Consider the following 25,316-nt stretch of genomic DNA (forward strand, 5'->3'; position numbering starts at 1 on the left):
CTAAACCATGTAACCTGCTGTCAATGCATTTTTGATGCAGAAAATAAAGTACTGGACTGCATGTGGTGTGAACTGGCCCTTAAGGCAGGTAACTATATTTCAATAAAAGGCTGGTATGCCATATTTATTACAAAAGATTCACAAAGCATAGAGTTATTTTACATTCGCAAAAAATATCAGTGTTATTACATAAACATGGCTAAAAAGTATCTAAAACCCCATATATCCATAATATGTAAACAAAATTGTAGTATGCCTATTGTGGCTTAAATGTTTATTAGAGACATCAGGATAGAACGCAATGAATTTCGGAAAAAGTCTTTCTTCAGGGATATATAGCGGGGGTATACAATGTACACTAGACCAAGAACAACATAGAAATAGGACTGCCAACACACTGCCTGTCCATCCCGGTCCTGGACAGGGATACATCCCAGGGGTCAACGCACTGGGACTACCATGTGTGAAACAGAGCAGCCACCTGCTCCCACCTAGATGTCAGCCATAGCTGACATGTGGTAGGTACCAGGATTTCTCATGCTAGCTGGTGTAGCAGTCTGCACACTTGAAATTTTCACTACACATCCCCATCACAATGCGTGCACTGGGGATCTGTCATTGGTTAGCATGGTCACTGACCGCTGAGAGTCTCCAATTTCTTCAAAGACACAGAATTGATTGATTGTCATTGGTCAGTGCGGTCAGATGGATGCGTTCACCAATGACTGCTCCCCATTGGATGCATTGTGATGGCACACAGCCTCGTTGGGTGGGCAGTGGGAGAAGGTGATCATAACATGTAAGTGCAGTGGGGATTGGGGAGGGTGCTGTGAGCTAATTCACCTTTTTCATTTTTATAAAACGATGACCTCTGCCTTTAATACAGGTTGCACACATCACTGGCATTGGAAGACATTATTGGATTTCTCTAGGAAGAGCATAGCAGTAGCTGTTTGCTTTCAGACGGTTTCCTCTAATTGAAACACTGTATGGGAGACAAGGGAGAGACTGGAATTGAGGAGGAAGAATGAGGTGGCCATACACTGTTCCAATTTCAGCCGTTTCCTGATGAACTGAGGCTAGGATGTAGTGCGTTGTGTGTCTTGGTAACATTGCTGCTGTCTTCTGCCCTGGGCTGTCAATCACCTTGCTAGATCCTACCTGCCAGGCTCACCGCACAGTCCAATCTATGGGCAGGCTAAGGTGCAGAACACCCTTTTCCTTGCTGGATCCTCCCCACTAGGCTTTCCTGCCTGACACATGGGGATGTGTGATGGGCTTAGTCACATTTTAGGGACCTTCCTTGAACACACACACACGCACAATGAAAGGTGGCTGGATTTGTGTTCTATAGGCGCCTGATTTCTATTGGCACGGTATACTGTATGCTTTTCTCTGTGTATTAGAGGATCACCTCCATTCAGTACTACTCCTCATGTATGTGACATTTCTGTAACTGTTCCGTGCAGCCTGTGGACCTCTAGCTTGGAGGCATCAGTGGCATTGGGCAATTTCCTTCTATGGGGGGGGGGTACAGGATAGAAACACAACTGTGTTTCCACATTTTGTTCCCCATTATACCATCTTTATTTTAAGTATTTTATGTTGTCATTATCTGGAATCTGTAAACATTTGCCCAGGAATGTAATTAAAACTAGTATTCCGTAAACCAACTGTAATGTGTATTTAAAGACCGTTTGTGATATTTATATTCTATTTTTAGCTACAAGAAGGATTACTGATGACAGTTGGTGTTCTGAGCAGAAAGTTCTTTTTGTCTGGGGAAAATACCTTGAGTACTTAAAGCTCGTATTTTGTCCATTTTGATGAGCTTCAGAAGCCCCTACATATTTGTCTGTGAATTTCTCCCCAAAAATCACTTTTAGTCTTACTAATTGTTCCTCCTTAAACCAGTGTAGGCATGTTTAGCAGAGTTTGGAGTCTAGACATTTATTTCATTGGCCAGAATTTAAATTTGTTGTGGCCTTTGAAATAAACGCTGAAGTGCTAAACGCGCCTAGCATATACATTGTGTTCAAAATAATAGCAGTGTGTTGAAAAAAGTTAAAGCTCAAAATCCTTCTAATAGCTTTTATTTCCATACACACAAATGCATTGGGAACACTACACATTCTATTCCACATCAAAACATGAAGAAAAATACATCAAATTTGTGTTGTTCCTCTAAAAAAAATTGAAGAAAAGTGAATATTAGACTGTTCATAAAAATAGCAGTGTTTGTATTCTTCTTTACAAACTAAAACATTCACTATATAAACTGAAACATGTTTGAAGATTTTGCTTTCCTTTGAATCAATTAATATTTAGTTGTATAAGCACTGTTTCTGAGAACTGCTGTACATCTGTGTTGCATGGAGTCAACCAACTTCTAGCACCTGTGAACAGGTATTCCAGCACAGGATGATTGGACTACATTCCACAGTTCTTCTCTATTTCTTGGTTTTGCCTCAGAAACTGCATTTTTGATGTCACCCCCACAAGTTTTCTATTGGATGAAGATCCGGGGATTGGGCTGGCCACTCCATAATGTCAATCTTGTTGGTCTGGAACCAAGATGTTGCATGTTTACTGGTGTGTTTGGGGTCGTTGTCTTTTTGGAACACCCATTTTAAGGGCATTTCCTCTTCAGCAGAAGGCAGCATGACCTCTTCAAGTATTCTGATGTATTCAAACTGATCCATGATCCCTGGTATGCGATAAATAGGCCCATTTAAAGAAGTGCAGAAAATGATAGGCTGCTCAGCTAAAATGATCGCAAATGCTTTAAAATGGCAACCAAAACCTGAAAGACGTGGAAGAAAGCGAAGAACTACCATTCGAATGGATAGAATAGCCAAAATGGCAAGGACTCAGCCAACAATCAGCTCCAGGAAGATCAAAGAAGGTCTAAAGTTACCTGTGAGTATTGTTACAATTAGAAGACGCCTATGTGAAGCCAAGCTATCTGCAAGAAGCCCCCGCAAAGTCCCACTGTTGAAAAAAAGACGTGCTGAAGAGGTTACAATTTGCCAAAGAGCACATTGACTGGCCTAAAGAGAAATGGCGCAACATTTTGTGGACTGATGAAAGTAAGATTGTTCTTTTTGGGTCTAGTGGCCGGAGACAGTTTGTCAGATGACCCCCAAACACTGTATTCAAGCCACAGTACACTGTGAAGACAGTGAAGCATGGTTGCGCAAGCATCATGATATGGGGATGTTTCTCATACTACGGTGTTGGGCCTATTTATCGCATACCAGGGATCATGGATCAGTTTGAATATATCAGAATACTAGAAGAGGTCATGCTGCCTTATGCTGAAGAGGCAATGCCCTTGAAATGGGTGTTCCAACAAGACAACAACGCCAAACACACCAGTAAACGTGCAACATCTTGGTTCCAGACCAACAAGATTGACGTTATAGAGTGGCCAGTCCAATCCCCGGATCTTAATCCAATAGAAAACTTGTGGGGTGACATCAAAAATGCAGTTTCTGAGGCAAAACCAAGAAATAGAGAAGAACTGTGGAATGTAGTCCAATCATTCTGGGCTGGAATACCTGTTCACAGGTGCCAGAAGTTGGTTGACTCCATGCAACACAGATGTACAGCAGTTCTCAGAAACAGTGCTTATACAACGAAATATTCATTAAGTGATTCAAAGGAAAGCAAAATCTTCAAACATTTTTCAGTTTATATAGTGAATGTTTGAGTTTGTAAAGAAGAACACAAACACTGCTGTTTGTTTGAACAGTCTAATATTCACTTTTCTTCAATTTTTTTTAGAGGAACAACACAAATTTGATATTTTTCTTCATGTTTTGATTTGGAATAGAATGTGTAGTGTTCCCAATGCATTTGTGTGCTAAGAAGTCTAGGCACACACTTTTCCATTGATAACAACGCTGTCTGTCTTTGTTGTACTGTGCCATGTATTGTCCCCCCCTATTGTACAGCGCTGAGCAAACCCTTTGGCGCTATATAAACTCGTAGTAATAATAATAATAGTAATAATAACAATATGGATTGACAAGATTAAGACATCAGATACTGTATGTCTGTCAAAAAGCTTCTTTATTACCGTGGGGATGTTAAAACCATGGACATTTTTTGACCTGCACCCCATCTTAAATAGTACAGTGCTTTGAAAGAGTATTCATACCCCTTGAAATTTTCCACATTTTGTCATGTTACAACCAGAAACGTAAATGTATTTTATTGGGATTTTCTGTGATAGACCAACACAAAGTGGCACATAATTGTAAATTGGAAGGAAAATGATAAATGGTTTTTAAATTTTTTTACAAATAAATATCTGAAAAGTGTGGCGTGCATTTGTATTCAGCCCCCTTTACTCTGATACCCCTAACTAAAATCTAGTTGCCTTCAGAAGTCACTTAATTAGTAAATAGAGTCCACCTGTGTGTAATGTAATCTCAGTATAAATACAGCTGTTCTACGAAGCCCTCAGAGGTTTGTCAGAGAACGTTATTGAACAAACAGTATCATGAAGGCCAAGGAACACTCCAGACGGGTACGGGATAAAGTTGTGGAGAAGTTTAAAGCGGGGTTAGGTTATAAAAAAAAAATCCCAAGCTTTGAGCATCTCATGGAGCACTGTTCAATCCATTATCCGAAAATAGAGTATGGCAAATAGAATATGGCACAATTGCAAACCTACCAAGATCTGGCTGTCCACCTAAACTGACAGGCCAGGCAAAAAGAGCATTAATCAGAGAAGCAGCCAAGAGGCCCATGGTAACTCTGGAGGAGCTGCATAGATCCACTGCTCAGGTGAGAGAATCTGTCCACAAGACAACTATTAGTCATGCACTCCACAAATCTGGCCTTTATGGAAGAATGGCAAGAAGAAAGCCATTGTTGAAAGAAAGCCATAAGAAATCCCATTTGCAGTTTGCCAGAAGCCATGTAACGGGGACACAGCAAACATGTGGAAGGTCAGATGAGACCAAAATTTAACTTTTTGGCCTAAAAACAAAATGCTATGTGTAGCGGAATCATACACTGCACATCACCCTGAACACAGCATCCCCACTGAAACATGGTGGTGGCAACATCATGATGTGGGGATGCTTTACTTCAGCAGGGACTGGGAAGCTGGTAAGAGTTGATGGGAAGATGGAAGGAGCCAAATACAGGACAATCTTAGAAGAAAACATGTTAGATTCTGCAAAAGACTTGAGGCTGGGGCGGAGGTTCACCTTCCAGCAGGAAAACGACCCTGAACATACAGCCAGAGCTGCAATGGAATTATTTAGATCACATATTCATGTGTTAGAATGGTCCAGTCAAAGTCCAGACCTAAATCCAATTGAGAATCTGTGGCAAGTCTTTAAAAGTGCTGTTCACAGACGCTCTCCATCCAATCTGACAGAGCTATTTTGCAAAGAAGAATGGGTAAGCATGTCACTCTCTAGATGTGGTAGGTAGAGACATTCCCAAAAAGACTTGCAGCTGTAATTGCCATGAAAGGTGGTTCTACAATATAGTGACTTGGGGGCTGAATACAAATGCACGCCACACTTTTAACATTTTATTTTTAAATAAATTTGTAAAAAATGTTAAACTATTTATCATTCTCCTTCCACTTCACAATTATGTGCCACTTTGTGTTGGTCTATTACATAAAATCACAATAAAATACATTTATGTTTTTGGTTGTAACATGACAAAATGTGGAAAATTTCAATAATTTTTCAAGGCACTGTAAAGTGTATGTTAAGCCAACATGTTTTTCTTAATTTTGGATAGAGTTGTAACAGGCTAGAACCCCTGTCTGATTTTTAAAGTTGTCTAGGCCTCTACTAAAGGGATTCCCCTCATTTCCTATACTGCTGATAGTGTTTACCAGATAGTAAGTGTGAGAAACTCTCCAATGGCAACAGAAGCAGAAATAAAAACAGTAAGTATAGAGAGGCTAGAACCTATGGGATTTGTATTTTTTTTTTTTGTCCCTGTTGCACAATTTTCCATATTTCCTGCCTGATAAAAGCTTTGTAAGCTTTGTCATCTAAACCAAAAGTAAAGGAAAATCTGTCTAAAGCTAGAAAAAAGTTTTTGGTGTACATAATACTTAAAAGGAAAGTATCGGTCTCAAAAAAAATAATAAATCAAATTCAGCAGCTACAAATACTGTCCAGATGTCCGGAGATGTCTGCATCCGAGCCAACTTCCTTAATTGACTTTGGAGATGCCGGCATCTTCACTAAGGGAAACCGGCAGTGAAGCCTTTCAGCTTCACAACCGGATTCCTACTATGCATGCATTCCCTTTTTGGAGTTCCACTTTAAGTTGTAATTAAATTAGTAAGTCCTGTATTCAGGATAATATTTAACATTATATCTTAGTATTTGCAAGTAGGGTTAGTGTGTCAGTGGAACTGTTATTGTTACTGGGGTAATATTTTAATATACAGCAGCTCTTATGGTCCATTTATGCTGCAAAGAAGAGGAGGGAGCAATGGCTAAGCTGTGGGTGATGCTGTGGCTCCCGGAATTCAGAGCCGTTGTTGAGCGTTCCCTTACACAAAGCTGCAGGATCACGTGACTGGGCCAGAGCAGATAACACATAAGTATACAAATATTTTATACAGGTTAGGTAGGAGGAAGGGAGAACGAACATTCCTAGGAATAGATATAGTTCCTGTTTTCTTCCACTTTATTCACTTCTTGACCGTGCAATATCTGAAAGATGGCTATAACGCGGCTCTCCTGTTCTGGGAGGACGTCCTCCCATGTACGCACCTCCTGAGCGCCCCTGGGGTGTGCATCGGTCGTGCTCTGTGACCACTTTGTCTTTTGGATACAGCCTATCACAGTTCACTGTAAAGGGCCAATCACAACATCCCTTTATCATGTGACCAGCTGTGCCCCCAATCACAGCTGGTCACATGTAAACAGACTTGCTGGTTATCAGTATTCCTTTCCTAAGTCGCTGTCTCTGCTTGAGGAAAGGAGAGCTGATAACCGGCATGTCTGATTGGGGACAGTGAGTACATTTACACTGATAACGAGGCCACTGATCATCAGTGATTATCATTGCTGCACATTCAGTGCCTGTTAGTGCAGCTTATGAATGCCCAGCAGTGCAGCCTCATCAGTGCCCAGCAGTGGAGAAGAAAGAAAGATTACTTATTTGCAAAATTTTATAACCGATACAAAAAAAAAACATTTTTTTTCAAGATTTTCTGTCTTTTCTTTCCTTTGTTTTGCAAAAATTAAAAACCCCAGTGGTGAATAAGTATGACCAAAAGAAAGCTGTATCTGTCTTAAAAAAAAAAAAAAAAAGGCTAAACTTTAATTTGGGTAGTGTTGTATGACCGCGCAATTGTCATTCAAAGTGTGACAGTGCTGAGAGCTGAAAATTGGCCTGGGCAGGAAAGAGGTGAAAGTTGCAAGTATTGAAGTGGTTAATTACTGATTCATATTTCTGTGACAGTTATGTGACTGTTGATGTATCTGTTCTGTAGACATCTCACCGTCTTTGGACCCTGCGGTGGCAGCGAGCACAAGTGGCACAGGGAGTACTAGTGGCGGTGGTGGCCATCCAGAATATGTTGCCTTTATATTAGTCCCCATTTTCTTCATCATGGGTCTGTTGGGGGTTCTGATCTGTCACATTCTCAAGACGAAAGGATATCGCTGCACTACAGCAGAACCTGAAGAAGAAGAAAAAATCTCAGCAGAAAAGATAGGTAAGACACTCTAATCTGTATGCCAATCCCCTGGCCTAGGATGCATTTATTGTCTGTTTTAATTTACTAATGAATGCATACATTGCCGTGTCTTGTTTTGGCTGCTGACAGGTTAGGTCTTGAAAGGAATCCCTCATTTCTCTTGCTATTATAAATTTTATGCATATCCACTGATGGTTTTTTTTTTTTTTTTGTTCAGAATGTGAAATACCTTGCAGTTGAAGGGTTTGTCTATTTTTCTTTCTTAATAGTGCTATTTAAACTGGTAACAGGCCACGCTGCAATGCACCACATCGCATGTGTGCATTTTATTTGCCATTGAGATGCTTTGGCAGCCCATTCCAAATAAATGAGCTGCTTTTGCGCACACAACACTGCAATGCATTAAATCAGAACTGCAACCTTCTTGATAGCAACCTCCTGTAATCTGTGCAGGAACACCCAAAGTAGGAGCTGAAGGGGCAGTTTTCTTTAAGGGTTTGTTCAGATGGGCTTCGGCTTCTTAAGAACGGCATGCACAGCTGACTTTAATGAAGCTTACAGCAAGCTTTGAGCAGCTCTATCTATAATTGAAACCTTTAAAGAACTCTTCAGTTCCAGTTTGGGAGGGTTAAACACAGATTGTAGGTTGAATTCACACAGAACGAACAGTTGCCAAAGAGTTAAATTGCAGCAGTTTACCTCTCTGGCAGCTATCCGACTGTGGTAGGGGGTGGGGTGGTGCCTGATTCAATGCATCACAGAAATGCCCTTTTTTTTTTTTATATAGTAGAAACTTTATTATTTATTATTTTTACATAAAAGTTACATTTCATTCATGCCACTGTACAGCAGTACAATGCACTGCTATACAGTGACATGTGATTCTGTATGGTACACTGTGATACAATGCAGCATGTCTGCATTTTAACATAGTTCACTGTACCACAGCTCTGGGCTGCTTTGCCATGTGAATGGGACATCTAGAAAACAATTGTTTTCTGTGTGTCCTAGCTGTGAACTGCGTTTGACAGCTTGGTGAAATGCTGCTGCACATTAAACTGCACATAATGTGAATTATTCCTTACATTGATTGCTGACTGTTACTAAGTTATTATTAGACTTTTCACAAGCAGCGTTGAATCACTGAAGACTTTTGGCAGCCAAGTGACACTTACATTATAATCTGTGTTAACATTCACAAGCTGGAACATGAGAACCTGATGATACTTTCAAGGCTTGTCAACACCAGGCATTCTGGAGGCAATCCTGCCACCTCCTGAACTTCCATAATAATAAACTGCAGGGGTGTGAACATTTTTGAAAAAATGTATTTTCCGCGGACTAAATCGGTGTCCCAATCTACTTGTCCCTCATGACAATCTACTTGTCCAGATAAAACCAAAAACATTTTTGAACCAAAACCGTATTTAAATCTAAAATTATTTAGGATTGTTTTAAAAACAAAAAGGGTTTTATGGTGACTTAAATGTGTAACATTTTTAACATTGCTCTGTTTATCTCCTTCTCCCCTCCCTGCCTGTCTCTAGCCCCGCCCCTGGGGACTAGCAGGGAGTAGAGAGACCTTGCAGTGTATCTAGCACCAATTGGCTGCTCCTCAGGAAAGGGGAGTGTCGGACTTATCCTTTATCCCTTTCGCTGCCAGAGCCGTTTTTGTACAAGATTAAAAAAATTCATTTTAGACCTGAAGGTTACATAAAACCCCCAAACATATATTTTCTGACAGCAGAGACCCTAGAGAATAAAAGTGGTAGTTCCAATTTTTTTATTTTTTACGTCCCATGATATTACCGCAAAATTTCAGTAAAAATACAAGTAAGTTAATTTTAGGGCACAAAGAAAAAAAAAATTACCCTTTTTTTTGTAAAATATAAAAGATGAGGTTGTACCGAGTAAAAAAATATCCAACATGTGAAACCTTCAATTTGTGCTTGTGAAATGGAAACGAATTTCAGTACCCTTAATTTTCTATAAGTGATGCCTTTAAAGCCCATTATAGGTCATCAGTATAGTGTATGGAAGAGGTCTGGATCTAGAATTATTGCTCTCATCCTAGCTTGCGTGGTGATATGTAACGTGTATCGCAATCAGCGTAGGCGCCCCAGCGTGTGCTTTTACATTTGTGCTTGGAGGTGGGGGGCCTCAATGTTTTGTGGGGGGGATGTTATGTGCTTGGGTGTAACTCATTTTTTACAATTAAAAAATATATATATATTTTTTTATTAATTTTTTTTCATCAAATAGGGGACAATGTTTCCTAAGTGATGATTTTTGTTGATAGGTTCTCTTTATTGAGACATCCAAGATCTAATAGACCCTGGATGTCTCCCCTGTACCACACTGAATGTAATGCAGTGCCCATCGCACCACATTACATTCTTTCTCTCAACATGGACAGGACAAGAAGGGGAGGGGAGTGGATGTGTCCGTTCTCCTCCCTCCACTCTAGCTAACAGCGGTGAGCCGGTCCCGGGCCCGCAGATGGGCAAACGAAGCCCGGGAGATACTGGGTGGGGGGAGGTTCACACGTGGGATAGGAGAGGCTGGCACTGTGTGGACGTAATTGGCTGCAGAGCTGCCACCGATTGCTTCCACCTGACAGGTGAGTCCTGCTGCTTGCCCACAGCAGGGCTGCAGGTAAAAAAAACCTACCTGCCGGCGCCCAGAACTACATGTCCTGGGCGTCGGGCAACAGGAATTCAACATCCCTGAAATTGTATATATATTCTTTTGACACTGAATGGACATTTCATATCTAAATACCATGCTGCAAGGCAAGCGTTTGTCTCATGGTTGCAGCGCAGCTCCATCGAACGTGACAGGGCTATCATTTTTGCTGGGAAGCAAAGCATTACGGCCACAGCATGTGTACAGCCCTGCATGTTCTCTTTTTAGATGGGCGGTTAAGGAAAGGTAAAACCGCAACTCAGCGACCCTTAGTGGTATGTGCATTGAAGTTACTTTTGAACAGCATGTGGCTTGCTGACCATAAAAAATCTTGTTTGGTGACAGCAGCCAAGGATTACTTCTTTAATCTAAATCATTTTAAGACCTAAAGCCCTCAGTGTGGTTAGCTACAGGTCATTTTTTGTGATCAGAACACCAGCTGTGATCACATCACATGCTCCAATTCTGTCTGTAAAAACAGGAAAAAAAATCCTTTCATTGGGTGTTTATAACTGATCTGTCACTATGGTTAGCTGATGGTTGATGAAGTTAGATTAACTGCTGCTGAAAGAATACTGGAATTCTTCCCCTAACACAGTCATTCACTAACTTTCCCCCTCTGCGAGTTAATTCTGCTGGTTTTAGCTGTGCTGTATTATGGTGACTCTGTCATCTATTTTACTTTGAAATGTTGACCTTCTTTCTCTTTATCAGAGATGCAAGATGAAGCTGCAGACACCACTAATGACACCGTTGGACACATTGTAAGCTACATCATGAAAAATGAAGGTATGCATCCCCTTTTACACATTGATGGTGCAGAAATAGACCTTTCTAGCTTCTTTCAAGCAATGTTGTATTGTTTATTAAAGGTTGACCATTGGAAGCACCACGGGTACTGTCATATGGTTTGTTTCAACCCTTGTAATTGAAATTTTTCCAGGACAGCTTGATCTGTGTGTGGAGAAAATATAAATAAAGGAATGTGAAATAAAAAAGGAATTCATATACTGACCTCTATCTACATACAGTTATTGTTTTACAAAATATGTGTTAAGTTTTTATAAATATATATTTAAGGATGGGAAAACATTAAAGCTGGCCATAGATGGATCAAAATTCAGCCAGTTTAGCAGGGAATGGATGAATTTCGATCCGTGTGTAACTGAGAGAATGTTGGAAAATGTTTGTTGCTCAATGGCTGCAGCAAATGACCGCCGAGTCCTGCTGTCAGAATACAATGTCCTGGCATGGGGGTATCTTTCATCCACCACTGGCCAAATGGAAAAAAAATGGATCTATGGCCAGCTTTAGGCTTGGTTCACATGAGTGACAGCTTTTCAGAGGGGTGTTGACAAACTGTTAGGAGGCGATATGTTGCTTCCACACAGCCTTTAACAGTTTTAACTCTGTGCCACGGCCACTATTCACCTGACTGGCACATGTTCAACTGTGATACTATAAAATTAGAAAAAAAGTCAGAGCTCAGTGATGGTGATTAGCTGATAGCAAAAAGTGTTCATACACAAAAAACCAAAATAATACAAAATACAATTATTTGCACCGCTTATAAAATATAACTAAAAAGCAAATAAAAACACCCGTGACAAGTATGTGCATCAATAAACTGTAACTACGGTATCAACCAAAAATAAACTATCAATAATACCCTTTCACATATAACATCAAACTTTCACCCTTGAAAGTGCAAATCAACACAAAAATCCAATATGTAAATAAATAACCCTAAATATATATGCTAATATATATATATAAAGTGAACCCAAATAATAAAAAAAAAAGTCCCAAAATAACCAATAAAAATCGAAATAATTAAAAAAATATAATCCAAAATTATAAATCACTCGTGTCCAAAAATTACGTAAATTAAAGTTACTCCAAAAAACTGTGTCCAAAATCATGCAATTTATCGAATCCTCTGGTGCCAAGCCCCTCCAATGGCTCCCAAAAGGAAAGAATGCACCTCAAAAGAAAGAAAACATATTGTAAAGCGCTGCGCAAACTGTTGGCGCTATATAAATCCTGTATAATAATAATAATATAGTGCATTAACTTAATAAATTAAATATCATACCCATATCCCATATGCATTTGTGCGACTTCAAAAAATTGTGCAAAATTAATATAGTGAAAAATGTGAACACTGTGTTAAAACCGTGATAGTGCGTCACTCTGTGAATACAATAATCCAAGTGACCATACAGTGTACAATTCTATAGTATAAGGCATACCCTTACCAAAAAACAAACAAACGCCTTATCAATATTGCAGAGATCGGCAGCACACTTCCCCAAATTTCCTCCAATCCTGAAAAGTACTCCTTAGGATGTCATCCACCACATTTTCCTGAATGGCTTTAAGGAAGTACCCCATAGGACTCCAACGTACCCATGCTCCATGCGAGTGATATATGAATAAATATATATAGTGTAATTCCATTTCAAAATGTCATATATATACTTTATTATACTGCTTCCAGTTTGTATGATATGCGGATTTCCAATATCCAAAATGGCTGACGCGCCACTTCCGGTTCCTCTCCTGTGCGTCCGACATCACTTCCCTTGACGCGTTTCGTCACATCCACGACTTAGTCATACGTTGTATAATTTTGGAGTGACTTTAATTTACATAATTTTTGGACACGAGTAATTTATAATTTTGGATTCGATTTCTTTAATTATTTCGATTTTTATTGGTTATTTTGGTATTTTTTTTCTTCTTTTTTTTTTTAATTATTTGGGATATATATATATATATATATATATATATATATATATATATATATATATATATATAAAAATAGTATATATGTCTAGGGTTATTTATTTACATATTGGATTTTTGTGTTTAAGTGTGTGAATCAAAACAGAATAAACAGTCCAACAATGTCAAAATATTCAAGGACAGTCTTCTCCTCTGTGATTTTTCATCATATAGTAATTTTAAATAATGTTGCTATGGAGTGAGCTGTGACCAGTGGTGCGGGTGAGGGAGTGGACACTGTGTCTTCCTCTGTACAGTCCATGCTGGGAGTCTGGTACCCGTCTGTGTTGTCGATATCACACAGAATAATGGTCCTCTGTGGTCTCAACACGCTAAGAGAATGGTGAAGAGATATTGGTTCCCTTGGAGCACCTTTTCTTGGAGAAGAGCTTCATTGTTTAACAAAGTGCTATTTGCTGTTCTATTCATTTAGATGGCAATAGGGTCTGATGAGTGTGCATTTAATTCAAGGTGGAGGTGAAACACTATTTAAATTACTATATGAAGAAAAGTCACAGAGGAGAAGACTGTCCTTGAATATTTTGATATTGTTGGACTGTTTATTCCGTTTTGATTCAACTGTTATACTGCCTGTCAAATGCAAAAGTGAATTAAATTGTTACTGCAGCATATGTACAGCCCTGAGCTGCTACGTCACCTTTTTAGAGGTGGGTGATGGAAGTGTGTTAAACCACCAACTCAGCCATCTATTTTTACCGCCCCCTGGCTGCCAGTGTGGACGTGCCCTAAATGTGCAGTCTTTGCTTCTGTTTTAGTTGATTTGAGCAGTGTGTACAAACCAAAAAGTGAAATAGCAAATAAATAATATACATATAAGTTGCAGCACAAAATGTACAAACAAATACCTCAATCAATATTAGTATGCCGTGGGTGGAAGGAAGGAAAATTGCTTGATTTCCTCCATCAACACAATCAGTGCTGATAGGGGAATCCCTCCCGCAGCACTATCGTATTCTGCCAGCGGGGAGCCTTCCCTGCCAGAATAAGAGAATTATTAGTGTTGCCAGCTTTAGCTGACGGTACTAATCATTCAAGAGAAACCCAACAGGCTGGCTGTACACAAGTCAATAGAAAAATCGACTTGTGTACAACCAAGGCGCCTATACTTGGATTGAAATTCAGCCAGTTCAGCAGGAACTGATTATTAGGCATGTTATTTGCATTCCCTGATATATTGTAGAGGGTTAGCATTTTGCAAATCTGTATATGGAGTAGTTTAGCTCCGTTGACATTTGAATGTTATGTAGATTGAATCTGAACATTAAAATTTATATGGTTTTAAATAGTGCCTGTTCACACCTGGGTGCTCAGGCTCCTGATGCTAGATAAATTACAGGAGTTTATTTTCAGGTATATTTGGCTGTTTATGACCCCATAGACTTTAATAGGAACCTGAAAAAAACACATGAAAAAAGTGAGTCTTTCAGGTGCTCCTGTAGTAAAAGTCAATGGGGCTAAAAAATGCAAAATCTGCCCCAAAGAAGCTCTTGTGCAGCAAATCATTCCTGCAATGTGCCAAAAAAATGCCTAAAAAACACACACAAAAAAACCCCTTTAAAATCACTTGAATAAGCTGCTCTCAAGTTTGAATGTTGCCATTAAGTTGGACCAAAAATTACTTTAAAGGTTAGTAATACTCACTTAATATGTTTACAATGAGAATGTACTTCTCTGTAAATTTGTATCAGGTGTTAGAACCTTGTCAGAGACGTGGCCCATTTTCCCTATAGGAGCACAGATGAAATGCCATGGATCTGGGTTCTGAGCTCTCACATCCTTAATTCTTTTCTTGTCTTTGCAGCGAATGCTGATGTTCTGAAAGCCATGGTCGCAGACAACTCGGCGGTAGCAGATAACAGTGTGTTTGACCCAGAGATGTAAGTCTGACATTAAGACACAGACAGCCGAATATACTTCTTATTCTTCTCTTAAATGTGCTTGTACACTTCTGCATTTGTTTTTTTGTGGCCATTTCTAACAAGGGAATAGAGGGGCTAAAACATAAGTGATTCTTTATTATAAAAAGATCAGTCTTTGATGTTAGTAATTCCCAATGATCTTATTTTAACTTACAGTTGTGTTCAAAATAATAGCAGTCAGACATCTCTAACCTGATCAATCACTGTTTTTGGTAGAAATTATATTTCTACATGGCAAATAATTTACTAGCAGGTTTAGTAGAGTAATAGAAATCCAACAGACCCAACAGTCATGACATGCATGCTGCTGATTCTGTGTAATTGAATCACTAATTGAAAGGGGCATGTTCAAAATAATAGCAGTGTGGAGTTCTATTAGTGAGGTCATTCATTCTTTGAAAAACAGGTGGCAATTATTGCCCTTATTTAAGGAAGGAAGGCAGCAAATGTTGTACATGCTGGTTACAGTGCATTTCTCTGAAATTCTGAGGAAAATGGGTCGTTCCAGACATTGTTCAGAAGAACAACGTACCTTGATTAAAACATTGATTGGAGAGGGGAAAACATATAAAGAAGTGCAGAACATGATAGGCTGCTCAGCTAAAATGATCGCAAATGCTTTAAAATGACAACCAAAACCTGAAAGACGTGGAAGAAAGCGAAAAACTACCATTCGAATAGATAGAAGAATAGCCAAAATGGCAAGGACTCAGCTCCAGGAAGATCAAAGAAGGTCTAAAGTTACCTGTGAGTACTGTTACAATTAGAAGACGCCTATGTGAAGCCAAGCTATCTGCAAGAAGCCCCCGCAAAGTCCCACTGTTGAAAAAAAGACGTGCTGAAGAGGTTACAATTTGCCAAAGAGCACATTGACTGGCCTAAAGAGAAATGGAGCAACATTTTGTGGACTGATGAAAGTAAGATTGTTCTTTTTGGGTCTAGTGGCCAGAGACAGTTTGTCAGACGACCCCCAAACACTAAATTCAAGCCACAGTACACTGTGAAGACAGTGAAGCATGGTTGCGCAAGCATCATGATATGGGGATGTTTCTCATACTACGGTGTTGGGCCTATTTATCGCATACCAGGGATCATGGATCAGTTTGAATACATCAGAATACCTGAAGAGGAAATGCCCTTGAAATGGATGTTCCAAAAAGACAATGACCCCAAACACACCAGTAAACGTGCAACATCTTGGTTCCAGACCAACAAGATTGATGTTATGGAGTGGCCAGCCCAATCCCCAGATCTTAATCCAATAGAAAACTTGTGGGGTGAAATCAAAAATGCAGTTTCTGAGGCAAAACCAAGAAATAGAGAAGAACTGTGGAATGTAGTCCAATCATCCTGGGCTGCAATACCTGTTCACAGGTGCCAGAAGTTGGTTGACTCCATGCAACACAGATGTATAGCAGTTCTCAGAAACAGTGCCTATACAACTAAATATTAAGTGATTCAAAGGAAAGCAAAATCTTCAAACATTTTTCAGTTTATATAGTGAATGTTTGAGTTTGTAAAGAAGAATACAAACACTGCTATTTTTTTGAACCGTCTAATATTCACTTTTCTTCAATTTTATTAGAGGAACAACACAAATTTGATATATTTTTCTTCATGTTTTGATTTGGAATAGAATGTGTAGTGTTCCCAATGCATGTGTGTGTATGGAAATAAAAACTATTAGAAGGATTTTGAGATTTATTCACTTTTTTCAACACACTGCTATTATTTTGAACACAGCTGTATTAAAAATGACTATTTCCCTAAATAAAAGGGTACCAAATACAGACTTCAGATAAAAATCGGGACCGAGACCTAAGAAGGAAAAGACCCTGCCATTAGGAACTTCCTAATATGAATTTCCTGTTTTTCAGGACTGTTTATTGTGGGCAAAATAAAAAATATCATAATTAACATGTCTGTCAGTTTCTTTTCTGAGCCCTCCTATAACAGTTTGCTACCCTGAAGAAAGGGTAAAGGGTAGTCTAGATTGGACATGTACTTCAAATAAGCAACAAATTAGGACCTAGTTCCAGTTTGGGGTTGTTTTTGTGTCTTGTAATAATTTCTTTATTTTTATCCAGTTCATCCTATTACTGTCATCAGGTAGGTGGTAAGAAGGGGCACTGTGTACTCCTCTGGATCATCACAACGCTGGACCTGGAAACATTCAGGACTTGGCCAGATGAAAATTAGTGAACCTTGTATTTCTACTCAGTATTCTGAACATAAAAGCAGGCAGTGAGACCTGGCAACAAGAGAGGATGCTGGGCTTCTTTTAATCCATTTGATTTTCCATATGAATATATAATAGTTTAAATACATAACCAAAACGACAAGTTTTATTCAGTATTGGAAAGCATTTTTACCTAGGTTTTTGATGATCTGGACCCTATGGGTGGGACATTTTATTCCACCGAACTTTGACGATTCATTGCTCCTTCCTTGACATTTCCTAATCCCCAATTGTGGCTATCCAATATGTCATGCTATACATCTTCTATCTCTTTTATTCCCCCCCCCCCTTTTATTCTACTCCCTGCTGTCCCACTTTTACTGCCTCATATGGAACCCCCATATGGTTATTTGGGCCAGAGCCCCCTATCTAAAGCATATCCGAATCCTGCCTTCCTTTATAACATTGTATATCTCCATGTTTTTTTAGTGGTTCCATGTAACGTGTTTTTATATATTTACCCCCCAGGACAACATTTTTCCTGTTCTCATTTTACCTCTGTATACGTATATGGATTGTCTTCAAACTTTTTATAGTTTTCAAAGGCAAAGAAAGACTTTAAAAGGTTTAACAAGAAATCATTTTTTAAATTCATGGAATGGTAGTTGTAGCAAATTGTGTCACAAGTGAGAGATTATATGACAATTTGATCTTATTTTGACATTACAAAATAATGTTCTATTATTTTATCATCAGTCATTTGTTTCTAGTGTTTGCTAGTATTCTAGCACCCTGATTTAGGTATAGCACTAAAGCTATATTGGTATGCTAGCTTGGGCAGAGCTGTGGGATCCACAATACTAGATAGAGATCTCCAAATTGTACCTGTTCTGTAGGGCGGTGCCACTCTTTTTGGCACCTTCTATACAGGTTTTGTTAATCATTGGAAGGCTTGGAGTAGAAACTGTGTTTGAAGAAGTTTGGACTTCTCACAAAGAGGCTTGAAATTGTCAGCCTTTGGCTTTTGATGGATTTAGAGGACCTCACATGTACAATGGGCAAAGTAGGGTGAATATCCCACATACGATCATATGTTGTCAGAGTTGCTTTACTCTAAAACTGTCCTTAAAGACATTTTCAAATTTACAGAACTGACATGATTGTCCAGAAAATTAAATATTTTGCTCTTGACTAGTGGGAAGGTGTGGGATGTTATTGCCCAGCCGTTTTGTCTATGCATTGTTGGCATTACCCGTTTCTAGTAGTGTGATGGCTGCCCACTTGTTGTCATGGCTGCCTGTTTGTTAAAATCATAAATTCATCAGCAAAAACTAGTAATATTATTTCATTGACTACCTTTTCCTGTATAAGTTTTTTTTTTTTTTTTTTTTTTTTTTTTTTTTTAAAAGAAAAACCTATAGTTATTATTTGAAATAAATAAAACAACTGTGGGGTTATATTGAATTTGTATTACTAAAGAATATAATTTTAATTTCTTTCTTTTCCTTCCCCTTTGCTGTTCATTGGATATTTTGGTGAGTTTATTTTTCTGGGAATTAGGAATGAGAAACTTGGCACTCGAGGAGAACTGTAGTGCGCTAGATTGAAACGTCTTAACTATTGTATCTTGGATAGAGCTGCATTTTTGCTTCCAAACAAAATAATGATCTTGGCACAAAGGTTCCCTTTTAAAGCGACTCTGTTGCTCTACAGATTTTCCCAGGGAAAGGTGTACCTGTAAAAGAAAATGTAAATATTTCTAACTGTCCGAGCTGAAATTATATGCTCAGTTTGGACTTTTTCACACATATGCTGATTATGAGGAACAGAGCATTGCTCATTAGAGTGGTTCTAAAAGCAGAAGGTTTTCTATGCATGGAAGGGAAAAAACCTTCTGGTGCAGCTTCCCCCCCACCCCGTTCTCCCTTATACTTACCTGAACATGATTGCGATCCAGCGAAGTGCACGAGAGCCGTGGCTCTCTCGGGTCTTTCTCTGCTCATTGGCTTACGCAGCTCCCTCTGTTGTCAATCACAGCCAGTGAGCCAATGAGGCGAGAGCCAGGGGATGGGGTCGAGCCGCGCTGTCTGTGTGAATGGACAGCGTTTATTTACAGGAGTCAGGCTCGGTAGCGAGCCTGCTCGAGTGCCCCCATAACAATCAGCTTGCTATTGGGGGCACTCGGAAGGGGGAGGAGCCAGGAGCACCATCTGGAAACCCAAAAAGTAGAGGATCGGGGCTGCTCTGTGCAAAACAATTGATAATAGATAATATTACATGTTTGTTTGTTTTTTTACTTACATCCTTTAGAATCACTTTAATGCACCTATTGCATTTATTACATGTTTTCATTGTGTTTATGAAACGTAGAAAAAGCTTTGAGAATGATTGATAAATGCCCATGAAATGCTTTTCTAGTAGGAGGCGCTTAAAGGAGAAGTGATATAGCAGAAATGATCTCCGTTGAGGTGTGGTTAGGTTGGGATGTGATAGCAGACATTTTTGTGAATTCTCTGCAAGATGGATTTCTATAGTTTGATCTCTTTTAAACTTGGCCCAGCTCAACTTTGCTAAAACAAGTAGCTTTGCCACTGGCAGTAATGCTCAGTTGCTCTGTCTTAGTTCTCTATTATTTCCCAGTGCATTCTGGGATGCAGGAACCTCCACTGCCTCTCCCCCATCACCCAGCTAACACTTTATAAATGCTTAATTACAATGTCATAAATGCTCTAGGTATTATTAAGGTGCGCTTACAGAACTTTGCCTTTGAAATAAATGGAGGCGGCTGAGAAGCATACACGATGCCTAATTTTTAACACAACACTATCAATAGCGTGTGTGTACTGCATTGTGTGGTGCTATTGTAATATTCATGAAAGGTGTTAAAGGGCGGTTATGAGACAAAATGCTGAACAAGTTCCACATAAACACAGGGTATTGACACGTGTGTGAACAAGCTCTTCCTGGGGAATCGGCACCTATATGGAATCGGCACCTATATGGAATCGGCACCTATATGGAATCGGCACCGATATTCTTAAGACACTCTCAGAAGAGTTGGCTTTCTATGTCCCAGGTGCCCCGCAGCTCTCATTATTTCCTCTTGCTGACCTGTGTCATTACAGGATTGACCAGGAGTGTGGGAGATGTTGGTTTCCCCACACACTTTAGGGGAAGAAAGTTACAAAAGACAAAAATTCAAACAACATTAAATATTTAAAATAAAAAATGGGATAACAATTGTGTAGAAGCATTACCGAAGGACTCTTCTGTTCTAGGAGCTACAACAAATGTAGAGCATGCCACCATTCGGCTACTGGAACCCAAATATATTGGGAACTATTGAATTTTAGACAGTAGATTTGATATATTTTGAATCTTGTGTAGTTGCTGGTTCCCGATTGTTTCCAGTCAGATGCTGAATTGGGATGCTGGAGCATTGTATACTGTATGCTAGAGAAGCTGAAAATGACTAGGCTGCCTAATGGGCACCAGTTTAAAGTAGATCTAAAGCCAAAACATTTTTTAGTTTTAAATTAAGTGGGGAAAGTTTAGACCGTCCATCTTGTGTTTTGCTTGACATGGGTCCAACCACTGAGACCGGATCTAAAGACAGGTGTCACTATTAGGATTTCCCTCACATTGGAGATATTTCTTCAACCTTTCTGTTGTGTTTACATCATAGGAAGTGGAAGAAAATCTCCCCAATGGGACAGAGATGGCTAAAAACATAATAGGGGTTTATCCATTACCAACTATATCTAAATCCGGAAAAAGGTTCAGTATGAGGTAGAATGCAAAAAAGAAAAAATGTGATTAATAGTTGGAAATGGTAATAAAAGTATTCCTAATTACATGATGCCTGTGTCCTACATTGTATTAGTTTTCTTTAATGTGACTGCATTGTTCTTTAGCCCGGTTAGCATTGGAGCACAGCTGCCCTCTTGAGGGGGTTTGTATATATACAGGAATGTTTAGGATGGTAAGTTTAGAGAGCACTGAGTCTTTATGGTGTGGCTGATTTACTAAAGGAGTTGACAGTGTTCACAAAAAAAGTGAAGATTTACTTCAGTTAGCCGATAATGTTCATGTAATATAAAAAAAAAAAAAACAAAGGAATTTGCTTTTCACGTGATTAGAAAATTAAAATAAATCTTACCTTTTTTTTGTGTGGACTTTCTCAATTGAGTTAATATTTAATGTAATATATACAGCCTTAGGGGGAACTGGATGTGCTGAGATTATGCCTGTAGCTGCAGCTATCATCCTGATATTGATTTTTACAGACAGTAACCAGCTTTTCGATAAAAGTGATCCAAGCATCTTTACTACTGCCTGATCATCATTATAGGGCCTGGAAATGGGGGGGCATCCTGCCTGCTACTATTCCTGAGCTCTCTCATTCAACCAAGGAGCGCAGGACAGCTACAAGCAGATAAGCCCTATTCTCTAGGAGAATGAAGCTGGAGGTGCTGAGGATTTTGTCATTTCTGGTTTTGGTTCTGTGTACCGGCCAGGGAAGCATCTGATCAAAACGATCTGTGTTTGTTTAGGTGCTTTGAAGGGCAGAGGAGGGATCAGGGGTCTTATAGACTTTAGATCTCTCCATAAAGAGTACCTGTCATTGCCCAAGCTGGCACACAAGATGTTGTTTGTCCTTTGTTATAGCAATAAAGTTAACTTAAAAAAAGTAAAAATAACAGAATGTAAAGCACCCCCATCCCTGTGCTCGTGTGCATATAAAAACACACACATAGGTCTGGCACGCATATGTAAACAGAGATTGCAGCACACAGGTGAAGTATTGCTATGAATATTAGTGTGAGAAATAATTCTAGCACCAGAGCTCACCTTTAACTCCAAAGTGGTGACCTGTAAAGGCTTTTAAAGCATCGACTATGGACAATTTTAGGTCTCGCAGTTTGTTGTAATTTCAGACATATGCAATTTTAAATTTTGACATGTTTATATTTTGCTAACAAATGGGTATTCTATTGTTATTGTGTGGACTAAAGTTCATTCAAGTGTATTTTTACCTGGAAAAATGTGTTTGATAAACAACTGTGCAAGTATTGTTTGACATAAAAAATTGCAGTAGCCACCATTTTATTATCCAGAGCCTCTGCTTTCTATATATAATGTTTGGGGGTTCTAAGTAATTTTCTAGGTGATTTTAACATGCATGTGAAAAATGGCAAAATTGCTCCAGTAGGCAAGTGGTTAAAAAAAAAAAAAAAAAAAAAAAGAAATAGACATTTTCACATTTTACAGACATAAATGTATATCAGATCAGATTCCTACAAAGAAACCTTTACAATTATTCATGTCAGTGTTTTATAATGATTCTAGAGCAAGAATTCTATTCAGTAAGTTTTAATTCCAGGGAATTCCTATTATGATTAATTACTTTATTAGTGAAACTTTGAACTGTATGCCCTGTTGTGAAATCTGTAATGTTGGTGAACACCTATGAAGAAATGGTTAATATAGATTTATTTTTGTGATCCAGTTAACTGGAGTAAGTATAATAGCTTAAAAAAGTTGTCCACATAAATGTTTAATTCTAATGTTGCAATGTACAAGATTCTTGGGGAAACGGAGGTGGCTTGTAACAGATTGCCTTCAGCTAGGGATGTTGTTACTCTTGTTGGTAAGAATAACCTCTAACAGCCCTGTGTATGACATATGATTCCATGTGATCGATCAAATAAGATTCCATGTGATCGATCAAATAATCAAGTCTGTAGTCCATTACATTTGACAGGCACCAAGGTTGTTAATAACAGGTTCAGTTTACCGTACAGTCCATTCTGATTCAGTTTTTAAGCACCCTTCTATATTCTTACAATCTGTCTTGGGCTGAATGCACTGTTATTTATGAAGAGCCATTCCTTTCCTTGAAGCAACACTAAAATAACAATTTTCAAACAAGTTGAGAATCTTTTGAACGGTTTCAATGAAATAGTATTTGTTGTCCAAGAGAGCAGCAAGGAAGAGTAAAAATACTGTATAGTATTTAAAATAACTGAACGTATTTTTTACTTTGATTTCTGTTTCATCGTTGTGTGTTGGTTTTTTCTTATGTGTAGACCTACAACACCAAATACTCCTGTAAGTCCTACAAGCCCGACTTCACCTCTTGGAACACCTACTAAACACTCTTGTCATCTTCACACTATTGGAGGAGTGGCAGACAGAAACGTATGCAGCCGATGCGCCCAGAAACGTTGGAACCCATTTAAGACACCGCAGAAACATAAAGAGACCAGGAAGAGCCGGCCTTCTGTCACTGTTCTGTCAGTGGGAAGGTAACATCACCATATTGTGCACAGTGTTCAGTGTTTGTATTTTTCTTCTGTTAAAGTTTTAGTCAGTATTGTGTAGTAGTTATGTTTGTAGGCAGACTTGATGTTTAGATATTGCAGTTTTACTAGGGCTTTAAAGTGCTTCTAAAGGTAATAGTTGTTGTTTTGTTTTTTTTTGCTTAGTGCGTTTTCTACACTAAAGTAAAAAACTTTTTATTGATCGCTCTCACCTCCTAAGTACTTTCCACAGCCCTATCTTAATGCAGCACTGTGCATGTCTGCAACAGCTTTTTTCCATCCTCCCTGCTCTCACAGGCCTGACTGAGAACAGCAGGAGCCATTGTCTCCTGCTGCTGTTAGTCAAAACCTGTGAGCAAGGGGGGGGGGGCATGCTAAGCTGTTTGTTTTGAATAGAAGCAAATAGCCTGGCTAGGGTTCAAGCATGCATGAGTATCCCTATAGGAAGTGTCTTCCTGTGGGAGCACTCAGAAGGGAGGAGGAGCCAGGAGTGCTGGCGGGGGGACCCCAGAAGAGGAGGATTGGTGACGCTCTGAGCAAAACTATTGCACAGATCAGGTAAGTTTAACATATTTGTTTATTTAACCACCTCCCGTCCAGCCGTTGTATATAAACGGCTGGACGGTGGCAGTGCAGGGTTGGGTGGCCCTCTATAAATGGCCTCCCCGCACCCTGCTTGTGTGCGCCCCCCAGGAGCGCGCAGCACCGTGATCCAGTGCCCGCTGTGTCGTCCGGACACAGTGAAACACCGATCGTCGGACGGGAGCTCTGTACAAGGTCCCGATCATGTCATCGCTGATTGGCCAATCAGTGATCACATGCAAAATAGTAAGCAAGATGTCACTTCTGACATTGCTTACTACGTGTGAAATCTGTGAATGATCACAGAGGTCACATGGCACAAGGCTATTCACAACAGCCTTGTACCATGTGACAAGCTGTGACCAATCACAGCTCACTCAGTAGTTCTCAATGGCTGCAAGAATGCAGACAGAGAGAAAGCGAAATGATTGCTTTTACATCCTTTATGGGTGTAAAAGAAATCAGTGTAAAAATGGTGACACTGTACTGCTAGGGTGACAGTATGTAAAAAAAAAAAAAATAATATAAAAAAAATAAAAATGTAAAAAAAAAAATGTTTAAAAATTATAATTTTTGGTTATAAACTAATTTGGCTTTTTTTTTTTTTATTTACCTAGCAAAAAAAATAAAAATCCCAGCGGTGAATAAATACCACCAAAATAACGTTTTTTTTAATCTGGTTCAAAAAAATGGTAAAAAAAATCATATGGGTACAGTGTTGCATGAACGCGCAATTGTCATTCAAAGTGTGATGGCACTGAAAGCTGAAAATTGCCCTGGACAGGAAGGGGGTAAAAGTGTCCGGACAGGAAGTAGTTAAAAAAAAATACCTTTACAACCTCTGGGACCATTGCTTGGGCAGTTATTGTTATAATACATATTTTCCATTGATAAACCATTATAGTTGGAAATCTCTCTATACTTAAAGTGTTACTCCATCCATTTTTTTTTTTTGATTGAGTAGGGAAGGGTTGCAGTCTGTCTGGTTTCTGGTGATGTCTGCATCCATGTTACTTTTCATTTCCCTGATAATTATCTGTCGGACACAAAGTAATGGAGTCTTTTCAGTGGTGATGCTGAAAGCATAAAAACCTGACAAGTTCTGACCCTTCCCCATGTTTTCC

At 39.1% G+C, this 25,316-nt stretch overlaps 1 protein-coding gene across 2 annotated transcripts in view; it reads left to right on the forward strand.

Moving 5' to 3' along the window:
* The window catches only part of RELL1 (RELT like 1), an 81,490-nt gene that overhangs the window by 40,327 nt on the left and 15,847 nt on the right, over window positions 1–25,316 (forward strand). For both annotated transcript variants that reach the window (XR_016312872.1, XM_089678376.1), the window contains exons 2-5: window positions 7,490–7,714; window positions 11,096–11,170; window positions 14,991–15,066; window positions 23,377–23,595. Coding sequence is in view for 1 of the 2 variants with exons in the window: in XM_089678376.1 (XP_089534502.1) it covers window positions 7,490–7,714; window positions 11,096–11,170; window positions 14,991–15,066; window positions 23,377–23,595 (595 nt within the window). In the remaining variant the exon portion in view is untranslated. The remainder of the gene's footprint in view (window positions 1–7,489; window positions 7,715–11,095; window positions 11,171–14,990; window positions 15,067–23,376; window positions 23,596–25,316) is intronic.

This window comes from Staurois parvus, unplaced genomic scaffold, assembly GCF_062004578.1.
Source record: "Staurois parvus isolate SC_StPar_1 unplaced genomic scaffold, SC_StPar_1.0 ptg000204l, whole genome shotgun sequence".
NCBI classification, from domain to species: Eukaryota; Metazoa; Chordata; class Amphibia; order Anura; family Ranidae; genus Staurois; species Staurois parvus.